The sequence below is a fragment of the Podarcis pityusensis genome, assembly GCF_964106645.2.
Source record: "Podarcis pityusensis genome assembly, chromosome: 1".
Lineage (NCBI taxonomy): Eukaryota > Metazoa > Chordata > Lepidosauria > Squamata > Lacertidae > Podarcis > Podarcis pityusensis.
This window is the reverse complement of record NC_138028.1, coordinates 49,626,758-49,646,395: the sequence shown is the minus strand read 5'-3', so window position 1 is coordinate 49,646,395 and position 19,638 is coordinate 49,626,758. Positions and strand designations below refer to the sequence as shown.

At 38.6% G+C, this 19,638-nt stretch overlaps 1 protein-coding gene across 2 annotated transcripts in view; it reads left to right on the top strand.

Annotated features, from left to right (window-relative positions):
* FUT8 (fucosyltransferase 8) overlaps positions 1 to 19,638 on the top strand; it is an 83,406-nt gene that overhangs the window by 56,293 nt on the left and 7,475 nt on the right. For both annotated transcript variants that reach the window (XM_081020913.1, XM_081020914.1), the window contains 2 exons: positions 16,175 to 16,421; positions 18,885 to 19,061. In XM_081020913.1, coding sequence (XP_080877039.1) covers positions 16,175 to 16,421; positions 18,885 to 19,061 — 424 coding nt within the window. The remainder of the gene's footprint in view (positions 1 to 16,174; positions 16,422 to 18,884; positions 19,062 to 19,638) is intronic.

Below are 19,638 nucleotides of genomic sequence, written 5' to 3'. Positions count from 1 at the left end.
ATGATATGGTGAGTGGCCCTTCTAATAAGTATGCAAAGGGACAAAAATTAAGAACTCCTTTAAAATTTGTTTTAGTATTTATATTCCTTATGCAGTGCTCTTTCATTGTGTTAACTTGCAGTCATCGACATTAAACAGCAGTTACTAAATTGTTTGTTCCTATCAAGCAGAGTGTAGTGCATTTATCTTCATACTAATGAACTGAACTGTCCCTGTTGGAAAATTTTAATTAATTTTGATTAGTAATTATTTAAATATGTTCAAAGCCTGGAATGGATGAAACAATTTATATAGTTACCTAGTGTGAAAATAATTAAGCAGTTTATCTATGTATTAAGAGGATTTTTATTTTTAAGTGCCATTGTTGATGTCTTTTCTATTTATGTACACTAGTCATTTGTGTGTATTCCAGTGGCTAATTAAATCACTTCTAGTATTAAGGGAAATAGCATGAATTCTAATAGGGTATTTGACTGTAATCCTTCAGCATTTAATGAGGTAGCACCCCCCCACCCCACTTTGTAGTCTTCTGGCAAAGAATCTTGGGATTTTTCCTATGAAGTTCAAGCTGGGTATTTCTAGAGAGTTGAGAAGACAACAGTTATGGTTGGATCTGTTGATCAACTTTAAGTGATAAAACAGCCAGAAAGACAAGTATATTTATATGGGAGTCCATCAACATTTCTAAAGTAAAACATTTCACCTGCCATTCCCAGTGGGGTTCAGGTGTGGACAGAGGGTTGACCAGCGGAGGCAAGACCTCCTCTGCATCAGCATGCTGACACAAACCATGCCAAAACCAGGTTGGGGCAGAGTCAGCAAAGTTATGCAAACATGTACAGTCCTCTTTGGATTTTCATCACTTCTCTTGGGTCACACTGTAGGACTAGTTGGTTTCTGAGGAACTGAGTATCATCATCATCATCATCATCATCATCATCACCACCAATTAGTTATAGTTGGCAAGTTTTTTTCACTTCCTCTGTACTACACACAGTGGAATGTTGCAACTAGTGCAGAAGTGCCTTCTTAAACAGTTGGCAAGTTGGTTCTTTGTACAATTTTGAGCCACTAACGTGCCATTTTACTATCTAAATTCTGATCCTAGCAGACAGTTTATGTAATCCAGGCCAGCCCTCGTGATGTATGGCTTTTTCACTGCTTATGTTTAGGAGGTCAGTTAAACTTCTTACAAGTCTTTAAGGTCTCTAAGCTATTGTAGCGTGCTGTGAGTTTGGTGGTACTTTGTTTTTCAGTTTGTATTGCATGCTGTACTGATATCCTTGGGGAGGAAGAACAGGATATATTGTAAATTATTTGAAATAAACAAACTGGTAGGTTAGAATCTGATTGCTAGAGTAAAAGGATTATATAGCTGGAGGTGCTGAACCCTGCTTATACCTGCAGCTTACCTCCCAGCAGACTGTTCCCACACTCTGTTCCTCTGCATCTGAATTCAAACACATTACTGGATATTAGCTCAATTCAGAGATTTTGGGAATTTTGCCCTCTTCTGCTTTAGTTTTTCAGATTTTCCTTTTGTCTTACATTTGCTGGTTTTAAATTTTGCTTGGGTTGTGCAAATGAGTTTTAGTCACATCACACTGGAATCTTTTTATAAATATTGGTTAAAATATTGTAAATAAAAGGGAATGTATAGAGTAAAATCTTGACTGTCTGCTAATGGAATGAGACATGAAGGAGGAACAGATGTTATCAGCCCCATGGAGCAGAAAATGGAAAAATATAAGAATACTCCTATGCAAATTAATGCATCTTTACTCCTAACTATGGTGGGTTCCAGATGGGCATGGCACATCTTATTTCAAAAAATATGCTGTAAAAGTTTATGATGAAATGCAGCAAGAAAGTTCAAGGTTTTTGAACTTATCCATTCAAGTAAAAGGGTTCCAGTTGTCTATAGGGTGAGCTAATTTTGAATAGTGATGTACAAAATATATTATCACATGATCTAGGTGATTTGAAAAGCTAATTTAAAAGCTAATTTCAGAATGTTGACCTTCCAAGCTCTTCTCACAGAAATAAAGGTATTATTCTACTGTGGAATGCCTGTTAACCTACAATGCGAAGTAATACATGCTGTGATCACACACAGCCCTCCAATTTTCCTAACCTCTATGCTAGAAACAAACCAAAATGACTTACGGCTTTATCTCTGATCTTTTCACTTATGTCATTATGTGTTGGACTGAACTTTTTGAACATGAAATGTCAGATAGGCTTACCTGTATCTGGTACTAGATGTCAAGTACTCTTCACATTGATGATAATTAGAGGAAACACCTCATGAATATCAAGCTCTCGAAGTGTTTCATGTAGATCGATTGTAGGGAATATAGCCAACAAGCCTAATTGGGCCCGCCAAGCCTCTGAATGTGTCCTGCTAGGTCATTTTGGACAATCCATGTCTTAAAGCCCACAGTTGTCACCTGACATGATATCAGATCTGTTATTGCCAATCTAAGCATTAGGATCAGGGGTAAATAATTGATCTCTAATCTTAATGCTATGTGATTAATTCTAAAATTGGAGAGAAGGCTCTGTCGCCTCTTTAAAAGGCAGCAGGCACCGACTTTTCTCAGAACTTAGCTCTGAGGTCCCATAGTGTTAAAAGCAGATATAACAGAAATGCTGCCTGTTTTTTGACAATAAAAAGAAATTCTTTCTTTGTATTCCTGGCTTGAGTTCAAGCTGCAGTTTGAACTTTGAAGCACCTGACATTGTATGAATGGCATCAGGTGATTGACTCATTTGTCAAAATTGCCCATGGATCTTCCCCTTATGTGTGTTGATACAATCGTACACTTTGGATTATTTTCTTTTGACGTTCTAATAGCAATGGAGAAGGGGAGACTTGCAGTGTTGGTTTTGGAGCTCCTATGCTCTCTTTGTAGATTGAAGTCAACTTTTGGTTTTGCTCATTGGGGCTGTTGTCCTTGTAAATCAGAGGAGAGTGCATGTGCAGCAGTGACTGATGACGAGGAATATTTTTTCCCTTTATCTCTTATACCAAAATTAAGTAATACATCGCAACATAGGTACAAAACATCACTACTGTTAGCTGTCTTGCGTACCTCCCATAACAATACTTACAAACAATCAGATTTCTAACAGCTATCTGTGATGCGACATAACCTGATTTCCAATACTGGAAGCAGACAATAGAGTGTTTTGAAGATTGAAGGGCACTTAATGGGCACCTCCTTTCATGTAGTATATATGCTCTTTTATTTTGCCCCAACTGTTGCTTCTTGCAGCAGGTTTGTAATTTTTTGAAGCATCTAAAAACCTGAAAAATGGTTTTACTACAGACTATTGTGGTATGAATGTGCATGCCACCCGAAATAATGCTTGTATTATACCACATCACCTTTGACTTTTTGAGAAACTATTGCCTATATTCAGGCGAAGCCACAGGAGGATAGAATTTAGATATTTCTGTTCTACAATAGTGGTGCTCTGAACCGATATTTAAGGATATGTCAAGAATCCATTCTTAATCTGCAACATTAAGTCAAAGCCATTCCTTTGAAAGGATAGGGCCAGTAATATAAGAATTGAATATTATAGATGAATGCTTGGAGCAAATGCATTTTTGCTGAAAAAAACAATAAATGTTTAGAACAGTCTACTTGGCAGGAATAATGAAGCAAAGAATTTAGTGCATTTCAGAAACAATTATATTCCAGTAGAAAGAATATGTTATAAGTCTTAGTAGAACATTTTCTTGCTTTTGTGTGCTGGTGTTTTCAAGAACAGTCTAGAGAATATACCATGCCTTCCAATTCAAATAGTAATGTACTGTACTTTGAGAATTGAATTATAGCAACAAAACTGAGATTATTTTAATGGTAAGTGGACTGTAAATGAAACCTGCTTTTGAGACTATGACCAGCTTGCAAAACAATCATAATGTCAAAGGCAGGTTTCATTTACAGTCCACTTACAATTAAGATAATCTCGGTTTTGTTGCTATAATTTAAAAGCTATGGAAGTTGGGGTTGTAGATAATTTTATAAATCACTAAGACAATGTAATTTTTCCAGTGGACAAGCTGGCTGCCTTTTAGCAAAAATGAACAAAAACTTATGTCTGTGTCACAGGAGGTGAAATTTTTACACATAGGATTGAATTTGATATGGTTAAAAAGATGAACTTGAGCGCTATTTATGTACATCTTTTTTTGTTGTTTAACAAATGAATGATATAGAACAAGGGATGTATGACCTGATAGTTTTTTCATGGTTACTTGTGGCTGTTATATGTTCTAACGGGAATTATTCAATATAGTGTTAGAATATTGAAAATTCCAATAAAAATAGTTTTGTTTTGGGGTTGTTGTTTTTTTAAAAAAGAAGCATAATGTTATAATGGAAGTACACCAGTGTTCTGAAGGATTGCATAAAAAGATAGGAATTGAGTGTCATATGGGGGTTCCCAATTTGAAAAAAACACACCATCTAAACGTAGACTGCCTTCACATGCTGAGATTAATGAACCATCAGGAGCCCCACTTTGGGAAACTCGCTTCAAGGAACTCACAGGGGAGGAGAGGCACCACAGCAATTTCTCCCCTGAAATCTCCAGCTACAAAAGGATGGGTGGGAACCCTGAAAAGGTACCTTCCGTAAATCATGAAGTCCAATTTTGCAATAACTCACCCAAAAGTCTATAGCAGCAATACAAGATCAATGCAACAATAAAACTTTAAATATAAGCCAAATTAGAATTTTAAGAACATTTGAATCTCAGTACAGGCACACACCAAGAAAATAATAAATAGCTTAGGCTAGAATACTTATTTCCACCACTTTCCAGGCCCTCCAGTGAGAAGTGGCTTGACGAAACTGGCCTTGAACACAGCTCCAGGAAATCAGGCAAGGAGAAATAGCCAGCAGAAATAACTCAAGCAATAACTTCACAGCAGCAGGAGGACTAATGGCTGGCAGGGGGCAAGAAATCTATGAGGGAGATATTTTATACCAGTTCACACAGAGACAGCACAACCTGCCCTCAACTAATTCCAGAGTTTTATTGAAACTTCCAGAACTAGTCAGAAGATGAACCCCATGACGGGCACAACTGCAAGATGCTCTTCTACTGATTTTGGAATGCAAGGGGGTGTTCTTGAGTTTTTGGTACCAGACTCAAGAGCTAAGGGACTGTAAATTAGCAATTACTACATCAGAACACTAAGTTCCTAGGGAACCTGGGTCAACCCAGTAGCTCTAGCTGCCAGTGAACTGAAGTTGGCTCAAACGGCCCCGATTTGCGCAGTTATAAAACATACCAATTCCGATTAGTAATAATCACATCACAAGATTCACCCAAACCTTACACTGAACACTGATGTATTCCTGTTACTTGTGGCACCAGTATAAGTACTGTGGATGATCAAATCAAAATGTAAAAAACAGAGGGGGACATAGATATTAGTGTCATTGATCCTTTATAGCAGGCTTCCTTAACCTCGGCCCTCCAGATGTTTTTGGCCTACAACTCCCATGATCCCTAGTTAGCAGGACCAGTGGTCAGGGATGATGGGAATTGTAGTCTCAAAACATCTGGAGGGCCGAGGTTGAGGAAGCCTGTTTTAGAGGAAACTGCTGTGGACTTTTTGACTGATCTTTCTTTCCTCCGACAATGCCATGTAGAGGAATGGAAATGCTGAGTGTGTGTGTGCCTTCATGGCTTGAAGCTCACTGGAATTTTCCACTCCATTATGTGTCACTTACCTGAAATCTTGTTTGCCATTTTGTTGCCATTTCACTTAATTTGGAGAGAATATCTTGGAGCGATTCAGTTTACTTGACTTTTTGCGATCCTGAATAATTTGGTGTCATCTTCATACTTACTGCTCACCCTGACTAGTTTATTTATATACGGTACAAGTTAAATGTATGTATTAAATGAATTTCTAATCAGCATTTCAGGGCACATTGCTCTTACAAGGCAGATTGCAAAAAGATCTTAAACACACAGACACCATAACCAACCAATATATACAAAAAACAAAACACACTTTCAAAACCATTAATTAAAACTAGCAGCAGCTAAAGTTTTTTCCCCCAAGCATGACACATCAACCAAGTGTGGACTGGAAGTTCCTAGACTAGTTTTAGCTAGTCCTAAAACAAAACCTTAGTGAAAGACCTACACTGGCTCCCAGTATGTTTCCGAGCACAATTCAAAGTGTTGGTGCTGACCTTTAAAGCCCTAAACGGCCTCGGTGTAGTATACCTGAAGGAGCGTCTCCACCTCCATCGTTCTGCCTGGACACTGAGGTCCAGCGCCGAGGGCCTTCTGGCGGTTCCCTCGCTGCGAGAAGCCAAGTTACAGGGAACCAGGCAGAGGGCCTTCTCGGTAGCGGCACCTGCCCTGTGGAACGCCCTCCCATCAGATGTCAAAGAGAAAAATAACTACCAAACTTTTAGAAGACATCTGAAGGCAGCCTTGTTTAGGGAAGCTTTTAATGTTTAATAGGTTATCGTATTTTAGTGTTTTATTGGAAGCCGCCCAGAGTGGTTGGGGAAACCCAGCCAGATGGGTGGGGTATAAATAATAAATTATTATTATTACTTAGTAGACTCCATTGTTTTTTTCCATTGATAACTGAAAACTATTCATAAACCTGTTCTCTCTATATTTTAGCTAGCTGCTGATCAGTTACCAGTCCATAAGACAATCCAGTCTATTATAGCATTACCGCTAGGAGCATTTGGTGAGTGCCTTTCGAATGTCCCAGTACATAGAGTCTACCATATGACCACTATATACCTGTTTGCTTTAAGCTCTAGGTGTGTAAGCTGAGTTCTGAGGTTACTGAGGTAAAACTTTCCTTCACACAAGTGAAGTTAACTTCATCGTAAGAGGCATTTAAATTATTTTACTTGACCAGTTCCTATGATGCTTATGAACTACAGTTTGCTCATTAGAAATGATGGCAGAATAAAGCTCACATATAAGTGAGAAAATAAAAACCCTAAAAGACTTCTTTATTCAAACTTTCTGTGTAGGATTTTTTCATTTATTTTCTCACCAGTATTGCCATCAAAGACTTTGAAAAATGTGTTGTGTAGGAAAGATCCCCCCTCCCAGCTTTTCATTATGTGAATCATGGTGATAGGAATCAGGGGCCCTGCTTCTGGTCTTCCCGTAGAACACAGTGAGAGCAGCATGCTGGACTAAATGGATCTTTAGTCTGATCCAGCAGGGACCTTCTTATGGTCTTAATTATTGTGTACATGGAATAAAAGGCAAAAGCTTTTTCTTCTGCACCTCTGAAGCTATTTGCGATCGTGTTAAATCATTCACATTAGTTTATCCTTTTCATCAGTTCTTTAAAGAACAGGCATTCAGTGTTAGTGTTAATAGTGTAAAGCTGCTGGTGGGGCGTCTCCAACTGAAAAGGTTAACAAAAGGGAAGCGTCTCATAATTTGACTGAAGTTCTTTGCTCTGCAATGATAATTCTTAGCATGAAGGTTGTGTCTGCAATTCCTGTTCTTCCTATGTCAGTGTGGCAGGAGGAAGCAGTAGAAGAGTTCTCGCTGTCTTACATAAAGTATAAATCAGGTATGATATGTATAAAGATCTTGTGCAGATAGACAACAGCACACGCTTGCAATGCTGCCATTATTTTAAAGATCAATCAGAAAATCAGCATTGGAGCACTTTAAATCATAATCCTATACACAGATTTCCTGGGAGCAAGCCCCAGTAACCATTATGAAGCTTGCTTCTGAGTCGACATATATAGGATTGTGCTGTGAGCCTGTAAGCATGCAGTTACGATTTGATTAAATCTCCAGTAGGCTTGTAAATACTAAAAATTCATGAGAAAAAGTTTACATCATGACTGAATAGCATTAAGAAAGAAGATTTAAGCTTCATACTCCTAGCAGTAGGAAGTGCATTAATGTTTTTGTTAAAATATTCCAAAGAGAACTTACTGCAATAGTAAGATGTGATAATTACAATTAAGTTTGAAGAGGAATGAAACACTTTTCCATTAGTGCTCAATAATAGTGGTCTAATTGTTCCATGGAAAAACTAAAACTTGTTCCATGACAATTAATGGATATTAATTGAGTGGATAATTGACTAGATTGTATTTTTCAGCTACTGTTCAGGATGCATATAACCTTTTTTTATAAAAAAAAAATACTCACTGCAGAAGCATGTACAGTGGTACCTCTAGATATGAATGGGATCCGTTCTCGAGCCCTGTTTGCATCTAGAAGCAAACGTAACTAGCGACGGCACATCTGCACACGCGTGCGTCGCTTTTCGCCGCTTCTGACATCATTTTGAGCGTCTGCGCATGGGCAAGCGGCAAAACCCGGAAGTAACGCGCTCCGTTACTTCCGGGTTGCCGTGGAGCGCAACTCGAACGTGCTCAACTCGAAGCGTATTCAACCCGGGGTATGACTGTACTCCCAACCTGATTATCTGAACCCTAGAAGGAGTAACCTTCAATTTCCTGATTTCTTAAAATCATCCTAATTTTTTAATTTTGTTTACCTGAATGCAATTGCATGCATGTTTTGTCAGGACTATGTGGGGCTTCAGCTATTGCCAAGCACAAAGCTAACCCTGTCTAATCATTTCGCCACCAGCTCATAGGTCCTTACACTGCAGCATGAGCTGAGAGAAGGCTCCTAGCTCAAGGCCTCCAGCTGCGCTTTATTTAATGGGCAGCCAGGACCAAAACAGGCAGAGGGGGAAATTGGACAGTTCTAAAAGATTTGTGTAGTTCCAAAGTTCATGTCATTCAAAAGTTGCACTTTGCTAGGTGATGTAAAAGTGACTGTCAGTATGAAAAGTAAATTACATGGTCCTGACTCTCCAAGAACCCCAGACTCTGACCAAGCAAATTTATTTCTCCCCTTGCTCCCAAATACAGTGGTATGTGGGGGTTACAAACTCCGCTAACCTGGAAGTAGTACCTTGGGTTACAAACTTTGCCCTGGAACGGTTTCAGGTTAAGAACGGACCTCTGGAACGAATTAAGTTCGTAACCCGAGGTACCCCTGTACTCTGTGCAGACTCTGCTATTCTCCACAGGGTATTCACCAATATTTATAATTTGAAGGATAAAATTACTGAATTTGAGCTTCAAAAAGAAGGAAATCTATCTAGATTTATCACTATAATGAGAGTCAACCACATTTCGACCCCAAAAATGCACTTGGGAAGTATGCTGCAGTGTAAGGACCTATGATCTGGTGGCGAAACTATTAGACAGGGTTGGCTCTGAAGATCCCTCTTCACTCTAAATGGAAACAAGCTCTTCTTACCAATCAAGTATCAGCCCACCACCACCACCACTGCCACACACGTTCCAAGTTCTGAGGATTTTCTCCCACTGTGTTTAGGCTATTAAATGTCATGAAATGTGCCCCTGAGCAAGAAAACCTTTATGTGCACATAAGGACAGGTGCCAAAGTGGTATGTGCTTTGCACACAAATTGTAATTGCATCTACTGGGCAGTTCTAAATTTTCCTGGCTTCCTGTAGTGCTTCCAGCCCAGATGTTAATGTTAGGTTAGTTTGATTTGGAAGTTTAAAGACTGTGGCTTAATGTCAGTTTTACTAATCAGGATCTCAAACCAAATTTGGATTTAATGGCAAGCTGAAGTTTAATTAAACCAGAATAATTATAAGAGGAAGAGAGGGGCACCTCACTTGTTCCCAACTCCCAACATCCACTGACTAATGGTTAGGTTGGCTGAGGTTGATAGAAGTTGTGGTCCCACAATGTATGGAGGGCCACAGTTTCACCAGCCTTACTTAAACATGGTTTAGTGTGATGGACAAACAAGATAAGTTACCTGGATAACTTCATTCTGGAATTCATTTATGTGATAGCAGATGCTATTTAGCCCCCAGTCCAAAGAAGTTTAAAAAATGTGAGGAATTTCACATTTAACACTTTTCAAAGTGAGAGAACATTGTGGATTCCTTGTTGTCCATAGTGTATGTAAATACACCTTTGCTATCCCACTGAAGCTTCTGCTTATGTCTGCATTTAGGAAAACTAGATTTGTCCTCCCTGGAGGAAGATGAACACTGGTTCTAAAAATGTGTGTTTGTGGCTGCAGCAGCAGCTGTCTATCTCCCATTCTCCATGGCATCACCTGTGCCAAGCAGTACATCTCTATTCTCCCCCATCACCCCATACCCATATACCTAGAACCATTTTGCAGTTGTTTGAATAAGGTCAGGAAGTTCATACATGCCACTCAGCTGCCCTTCTTTTTTCAATAACACTGTCTCCCCAAGCCATTTTGCACTGACAAGGTGTTGCACTGGAGCTAGGGTTTTATGTATTTTATTTTTAGAGCAAGCAAGTACATCTAATGTATTTCAGAATGAATGAATTTTACCCCTTTGGTCTACTTCTGGGCTATAGATTGAGGTCTAGCCCATGCCTTAGCAGTGTTGTTCCCATGTTTTCTCACATCTTCTCTTGGAGTTGATAGGGCTGGGAAGGAATTTCACTCTGCATTCACACAGCTTGGAGCTGTCGAATTTTTGCCTGTCCAATAGCAGTGTCTTTCTTGGTTATTTGGTTATGTTGTCCTATAATTTTGCAAGCATTATACTCCATGTTTTTATAATTATAATTATTTTATTATTAAGGTACTACCTTATGAGATATTGGGTGTCAGTTCAAGAGCCATCTCAGAGGGGACTAGCTTGCCTACCACATCCATGTTTTTAATGATGGCATATGCCCTATTGCAGACCTGGACTCGCCTTCCACCCATTTATGTTTTTCCCAGCAAGTGAATTGGTGATTTTGTCACTAAGCAGCTTGGCTGTCAGTGATCCTTGCCCTATGCCATGTCAAACTTTGTAAGTTGTAACCAATAAAGTTGTAGCTGTTTTAACCCATTTTCCATCTTGATATAATTCTTCCTCTTCCATTCCACCCTGCTTCATGTTGTGGAGCAATTATTTGCAAATACTTTTTGAGTTTTGAGTTTCTATCTTAATTATTTTCAACAGTAGGCATGGTGAGAAATATACTAAAGTTAAATTGTTTCTTTCAGAACATCCAATTGGGAATGTGTCTCATTAGACCAGTCCATCTCTGTATTAAATCAATTATTTTGATATTTACAAAGTATGATAAATTATTTCTAGCATCTTCTGTTTAAGATTTAATTTTCCTTCTCATGTTAATGTGGTATAATGAATATGTGTTATTTCTGAAAGGCCAGTGTTTTTTTCATTTTTCATTATATGCCCAAGAATAAATGATTCTGGGAGTATGCTATTTTTCAGATAATCATTTACAGTGTCTGCTAAGTGAAGAAATCTTAGGAATAGTTGTCAGGCAGTAAATCACCCCTTCAAATGAGTACTTTTATATTGGCATTTTTTAAGATGTGGTAATTTATGTGTTTCCTTTGTGTAGTAGTCAGTTATTATTTTGGTTCTAGGTATCAGAAGTTTCACATGCAGCTCTTTGGGGCTCCTAGTTAAGTATATTGTGCTTAATCTCCATATAGAGTAACAGTGAAGCAGTTCAGGCCTTCATCCATAAGGATGTTGGACAGATCAGTTGAAAACAGCCTTTCAAATGGATTTCCTTCTGTCCGCCCCCCCCCCCGTCCCCCAGTTGATCCCCATCATGGTATGGATTCTTCTTAGGGGTGCTTTTAACCATAGTTGTCTACAACAAAAATATATTTTTTAAAAAATATGCACACATCATGTGTATGCATATTGATTTGGCATGTACATTGAGATGTTCACTGATGCATAATTGCCACTGTCCCAATGGGTGCCTCATTGTTTTTCTTTTTTCTGAAGTATTTAATTGTGTAAATTGTTTGTTCCTAGACACCACCTATATGCACTAAGGATGAAATCCTAACCATGCCTAATCAGAACTCAGTTGGACTTGTTTCTTTGGGGTTAGGATTGCAGCCTTAATCTGCTTCCTACAATGAATTTTAAAAACCAGTGGAATACATTGTTCACTATTGTTTTCATATGAAAATAAGTTACCCTTTTGGTTACCTGTAGACTTTATCTGTGTTCCTCAGTTAAAAGTCCAAGCCTCATTGTCAAAGTGAGTGGAACCACCAAGATTTGACTGCTCATTTTGACCACCCACCTGCCCTTTAAACAATTGTTTTATTTTATTTTTTTATTTAATAGCATCTAAACCAATGGAACACATAATTCATTGTTGTTCTTTTTCACATGGCAAGAATACATTGGCACTAAAAAGGATTTAAAGCTGCCAAACAGGAATTAGCTTGAGCATTATGTTTCTGGATACCCATACAGTGGTACCTTGGTTCTCAAACTTAATCCGTTACGGAAGTCCGTTCCAAAACCAAAGCATTCCAAAACCAAGGCACACTTTCCCATAGAAAGTGATGCAAAATAGATTAATCCATTCCTGACTTTAAAAAATAACCCCTAAAACAGCAATTTAACATGAATTTTACTATCTAACAAGACCATTGATCCGTAAAATGAAAGCAGTAGACAATGTACTGCGGTCACACAATCAATCCATCAGTAGCTGAACTGAGTTCCACACAGTCACAAAAACAAGAGCCGCAAAAACAAAAATGCAAAATAAATAGCAAAAACAGACAGACCTCAGCGTAGCACTCAAAATGGAAGTGTGACACTCAAATTGGAAGTGTAACACGCAAAAATGGAGTGTGTTCGGCTTATGAAAAAAGTTTGAAAACCGGAAAACTTATTTCCAGGTTTGCAGTGTTTGGGTTCCAAGTTGTTTGAGTACCAAGGCGTTTGAAAACCAAGGTACCACTGTATATGACTATTTTCTGTATAAAATACAAATTTATGAAATAGGATGTTGCAATAAATAGAACTTGTATGTATAAGAGAGACTGCAACTCTAACTCCACTTACCTGGGAGTAAGCCCCGTTAAACTGAATGGTACTTCCTTCTCAATATACTTGGATAGAATTGCAGCCATAGGTGGCTTTGTGATGTGTCATTAGCCAGTTCATTAACTTTGCCTCCTTTGTAGCAAAATCCACTATTCTTGTGGCACCTTAGCCACAAGAATAACTGATTTTGTTACAAAGGAGGGCTACCACCTCTGGAAAGTCACTAACTTTGAAAGATAACACACAGGGAAAGTAATTGATTTGTAAATATATTTTGACTGCCGAGAGTTGCGTGTTTCCTGTGTGCTATGATATATATGAAAAAATATGTATATTTCTACACCAGAGGATGACAAAACTGAAGAAAGACATGTGCAAAATAAACCAATTGCCATGGAATGGAAAATACCCGATCAAAGCGTGAATGAACATTGGAATGGATTGAGGCATGTTCATACATCTCTGCTTGTACACCAAACTTAGCTTTATACTGTTGCTGAAAATATGGCATGATGTCCCCAGCTCTGCCTACTGTCAAGCGTCCTCTGCTGCTGGTATGTCTTGTGTTTTTGTCCTCAAGACACTTGCACACCCATGAAGTTCTCATACTGTGAGAAATTGAATTAATATGTTTGGCTGCCTCGACGTTAAGTCGCTAAATAGCACTTAAGGACCTCTGAAGCCAATTATTTCCATACTTTAGACCAAAGTCCAAAGAGACAGATGAAGATGGAGGAGTGCTCTGACTTTACAGTGATTCAGAAACTCTTTGGAGGATTACAGTGTGTAGCAGTTATCCCACTGTGTGCAAAATTTGGAAGGTTTTTGTTTTGATTACATCAAAAGAAGGCTTGAGAGGAAACCTTAACTGTGTAGCTATAGCCTTAATCCATGGGTTGTTGCTTTTTTTGCAGGATAAGCAAATTTATCTTACATTCAAAGAGTGGCAACATTTTGATTTTTGAATTACCAGTTTTATTTTACTTTAAGAGAACCTTCCTGGGAAATCAGTTGTTGAGACCAGAGTTAAATAACCATCTACTGAAATAACTGATCTTTTAGAATTAGATTTTTACACACACACATACACACACACACAGAGTGTATAATCAATCAAATGGAGTGTTAATGCGTTGAATTTTGTTGTTAGGGAATGTTCAGTTGATTCTTTACAATTTCTTCTTGCACACTACTATTAGCATCACTTCTCTCATGTAATTATTTCCATTCTTCTTTTCATGTGAGAATTCGAAATCTAATTATTCTTCATTAAATTTAATTTTATGTGTGTGTCTACACACACACACACACACACACACACTGCATCATTCTGTCTCACTTATAAACTAGGTCCTTTCTTCACAAATCTCTAATAGAGGTGCTTTCACATGCTTTTCAACTAAATTGATTATATTTTTCTTTAATCAATATTTTGTTGATATTACAGCAGCAGCTAGTGAAGACAGGCCTCTAATTTTGCAGAAATTGTCATTGGATCTTTTCCAATTGTTTTCACCATCTAGGTGCAATATTCAGTTTTAAATTGTGTCTACAAACTACCAACTATACATGTGTCGGAATCGGATCCACCATCAAAATGTCTATAAAGTGTGTGTTGGGGGGGGGGGCGTTCAAAACAGGGTAAGCTGGAGAAATTCCAAACCTTCTCCTGCCTGTGCTTTGTCTCCACTTACCTCTCACTTGCTTCTCTTTTGTGGACCCAAAGTAACTCTTGCAGAGAATAAAACTGCTGGGGGTATGTTTTAGGGGGAGAAAGCTTTGACACATAATAGAATCATAAAATTGTAGAGTTGGAAGGTATCCAAAGAGTCGTCTAGTTCTTGCAGTGCAGAAATCCCAACTAAAGCTTCCATGACAGATGGACGTCCAGCCTCTGCTTAAAAACCTCCAATGAAGGACAGTCCAATGAAGGAGGGAGTTTGTTCTGCTGTTGAACAGCTCTTACCATCAGAATTCCCCCCCCCCCCCAGTTGTTTAGTTGGAATCTCCTTTCTTGTAACTTGAAGCCATTGGTTTTGGTCCTACCCTCCAGAGGAGGAGAAAGCAAGCTTGTGCCATCTTCCATGTGACACCCTTTAGATATTTAAAGATGGCTATCACATCTCCTCTCAGTCTCCTCTTATCCAGGCTAAACATGCCCTTCCTCATGCACCATATATAATGCCATCTATTAAAAGTTCTAAGTTTTAGACTTGTGGGGTTTATCTGTCTCCCAGCTCCCATTAGATATTATGTTGATCAGCAAGCTCTAAATGAATCTGCTAACCACCATTGCCAGATATATACAACATTTTACATAAGTTCTTGAACAGTGGGCACAGACGAACTGGTGAAATGGTCATTTAGATTGCAACCAATCTAGAATATTTATTGTGTTCTCAAATATATCTGATGTTGCTGCTGAATCATTTGCCAGAACTCTGAAATATTGCAGGTGTCACATGCAAGATATTAATTAGAATGGGTGCTTGGGAGTGGGTGGTTTTCAGCTGGGAACTCTGAGGGCAACAATAAGTTCTAAATTTTGTGATCCAACCTTTCTTCAGTAATATTTGATAGTGCGGTCAGGCAAGTCACTTGGAAATCTTCTGTTTTGTCATCTTCATTTTAGTATGCCCGTACCAACATGCGACTCAAGCCTCAGAAACCTTTAGGGACTGAGCACGCAAGCCAGCAGAGATAAGAACTCTGTTCACCCTTCTGTTGCAAAGAGTTCTTATCTCTGCTGGCTTGCGTGCTCAGTCTCTAAAGGTTTCTAAGGCATGAGTTGCAGTTTTGATGCTGTTTCGAGAACCGGAGTTCGCCCGGCTGCCGGCCAGTGGGCTGGAGCCAGCTGGGGGCCTGCCAATTGCCCCCGTCTCCCAGGACGCATCCCAACAGTCATAAACCTCAGACTTGTTAAGATACTGTAAATTGAATTATGGAACCTGCTCTTTCTTTGGCACCTCTGCCAGGTTTATGAAAGTTGTCTAAACTCCAATGAACTACCAGGGATGAGTCTTTTGTTCTGTCTTTTGTTCTACCAGGGATGAGTATTTTGTTCTGCAAAATAATATCGGTAGTGCTTTTCTGTCACCTTATTTTTGTGCGTATATATTCTTACATACTTTATTTCTTTGATTCTTAATCTGGTGATTTATCAAACAAGAAAACATTGTATGTTAGGTATAAATGATCTCCCATTTAGTTGTATGGAAAGCTATGTATCTGTTTTTGAAGTATTAACCCATACTGTATCTTTTATAGGTGAGGCAAATGATAAAGAGGTTCAAGTAATAGAGCTACCCATAGTTGACAGTCTACACCCGCGACCTCCATATTTGCCATTGGCTGTCCCAGAAGACTTGGCTGACAGGCTGATTCGTGTCCATGGGGATCCTGCAGTGTGGTGGGTCTCACAGTTTGTCAAATACCTGATCCGTCCACAGCCTTGGTTAGAAAAGGAAATAGAAGAAGCTACAAGGAAACTTGGCTTTAAACATCCAGTTATTGGGTAAGGTATTTTATTATGCGCTACAACTACAATCTTAGACATATCCCTAGTCTAAGGTTACCAGATTTTTTTTCAATGAATCCGGGGACACTTTTCAACTTCAATGGATTTTGTATGGGGACAGATTTGTAAATCCGGGGACTGTTCCCGGGAAACGGGGACATCTGGTAACCTTACCCTATTCATGCTTATTCCTATATCGAAATTAGTAGGACTTCTGAGTGAACAAGAACATTTCACCTTCTTTAGCATTCTTTTTCACACAGAAGGCTCTGAAACACTTCTTGGAAAGTCAGAACTCAAAATGCATTGAGAATAAAGGATGTTGTCCTAAACCTATTTTGCTACTTTATTGTTTTAATGCATGAAGGCAGCAACCTTGCTGTGTTCGTTATCAGAACCCAGTACATTGAGATAAACTGCCTCTGAATGTGGGTGCTCTGTTTGCCCATTGATAGCCCTGTCCTTCATGAGTTTGTTTAATCCTTTTAAAGAACTTCCTAAGAGAGAGAACTCCCCACCACCACCACCATTTATAACAGTGGTGGAGAACTTCTGGCTGCAGGCCTAATTAGGCCCAGCAGTCCTCCTGAGTTGACTGTTTTTGCCAAGCCATGGCCATCTAACCTACCCCTGACATTTTGTGCAGGGCAGGTAAAGCTGTGGTTGAGCTGAAAGGCTTTTCATCTGCAAAGCCCCATGAATAGTGCTTTGGAAGTGCCAACAATCAGCAGATCCTCCAGGTTTCTGTGTATAGTACTATGCAAAAAATGGGTCCCCTAGCATCACTGTAATGGCAGTTACATATTTTGTTGTAGAAATGTAGACTCCTGCCCACCCTTGCTTGGTTTAGATATGAAAAGAGAAGGCATACTTAATACTTTCATAAGATTTCTGTGACTTATGCTTACATCCAGTTGAAGACTAAATTAAAATCACAGTAATTAAATTAAAATCACAATAGAAATCAATAAAGTAAACAACAAAGAAGACATGAAGCATTAAAAAAAAAGATGAAGTCCTCAATGCAGATCCTTATCTAAACTGATGCAGCAAAGCCTGTTGGTAGAGAAAGCTTTCACTGACCCGCAGAAAATGGCAAAAGAGGGTGCTACTTGAACCTCAAGGGATAAAGTGTTTCATAATCTAGGTGCAGCCACAGAAAAGGTTCTGAATAAGCATTTTCCTGTCCCTGTCATATCTAATTTGGCACTAATGGTCTTAATAATACTTGGATACAGTGCACCAAGAATTCAATGTATAGAATTGTTCTCAGTTTTTACTATAAAAATTAGTGTAATTTTTGTTCCACCTCTTTACATACTAATATTGTTAGCTATCTGCAATAGCCCCTTGGGTTTCAGAACTCAGCCACTTGCATAATATTGGTTATATATTTGAAAATAACTTAGTAACATACTAAAAATAAGACACTTCTAGTTTGAATCTATTCCTATCATTCAGTCATCAGTTTTGTGGGGAAATGAACAAGATGTTAAAGAAAATTGAAGCTTAATAGTGGACTTTTCAGTAAATATTTCTTCTTGTTTGTTTTTATATCCCACCCTTCAATTTTGAGGTGGATGACAGCACCAGCTAGTTCAGTGGTGTCCAAACTTTTTCAAAGAGGGCCAGATTTGATGAAGTGAAGTGCCATGGGGGCTGACCAAAGTTTGTTGAGCTTTTTTTTAGGGTTGGAGTTGTTGAGGGTTTTTTAGGATTTTGCCACAGGGGCCAGATTAAACCGACCGGCGGGCTGGATTAGGCCCCCGAAACGGACTTTAGACATAACTGAGTTAGTTAAAACAAGACAGGGCACAATTAAAGCCATAATTGAAACCACAGAATCACAATCAAATTAGCAGCAGTAAGTAACTATAGTACTACCCTAATAAAAGACAGCTTCCTTTCCAGAAACCCTGGAGAAAATTAATTTTACTCCGGTGTTTTAGTTCTGCAGGCATGTTTTAGTATGGATGAAACTGTAGAGAAGTGATAAAAATGCCTTAAGAACCCTCTTGACAAATACACATTTATGATACATGCAATGTCTTTTCACACAAGGTTAAATTCTGTGAGCTGGTGACTATATTTAAACCTACTGGTTATGTGTGTAAAAGGAGGCCATGCTGACCGTGTGGCGCATTAGTACCTTGAAAGTATTTGCAAAATCATAATGCTGTGATTCTACCGTGACATGTGTAAAATATATTGGCATTTGGCCTCCAACCATCTACTTGGTTTTCAAGGACTGAATAGTAATCTTTACTTCTCTCCACCCACCCTCAGCCATGTAACTAATCCAAGCCCTTGCTCTGCGGTTTTTGACAAATTTATTCTGAAAATAATACATATTCTAATGCCAGTTTATTTTGCAGTACGTTCTAATGAAAGTAAAGGACAAACGAACAAAAAACAAACAAATCCTGATCAAGAGAAATTTGTGTTTGCTTTTCATTGCAGTATTCATGTCCGAAGAACAGACAAAGTGGGAACTGAAGCAGCATTTCATCCCATTGAAGAATATATGGTACATGTTGAAGAACGTTTCCAACTTCTCTCCCGCAGAATGCATATTGACAAAAAACGAGTCTATTTGGCTACAGATGATCCTTCATTATTGCAAGAGGCAAAATCCAAGTAAGACCATCTTTGTACATAAGTGATTTTACATGAAGTGTGGCTGTTTAAACAAACAGCATATTTACTTTTAATGTCTATATGAATACCTGTGTTTGAAACTATTTGCAAATAGCTATAACTTCTGAGCTTTATATACATGCTTCCTAAACAGGTGTTGGTAGAACAAGGCTCCACTAATAGTAATTCTTATAAGATACAGCTGAAAACTTCCAATTTGGTCTTGAATTTGCGGGTGGATTATGACACATATGAGTCATGGGTTTCTGTTTACAAGAAGTGGATAAAAATCCTGCAAAATTTAATTTCTCATTAGGGCTACAAGCTATGAAGGCATAGCAAACTGCTAAGAGGTGAAAAAATCTGTTTAATTTCAGTGTGGTATCCAATTAACGAGTCCTGTCAGTGCAAGAATTTCCACTTGTGCAGCAAGGCTCCCTCCTGCCCCTCACCCACCCCTAGAACAGATTTAGGAGGCAGAAGTTCAATTGCACAAGCAAAAATCCTTGCACTGATGAAATGTACTACTTTGGGTGCAACCTCCAAAACTGAATGCTGATATTTGTGATGCATTTCC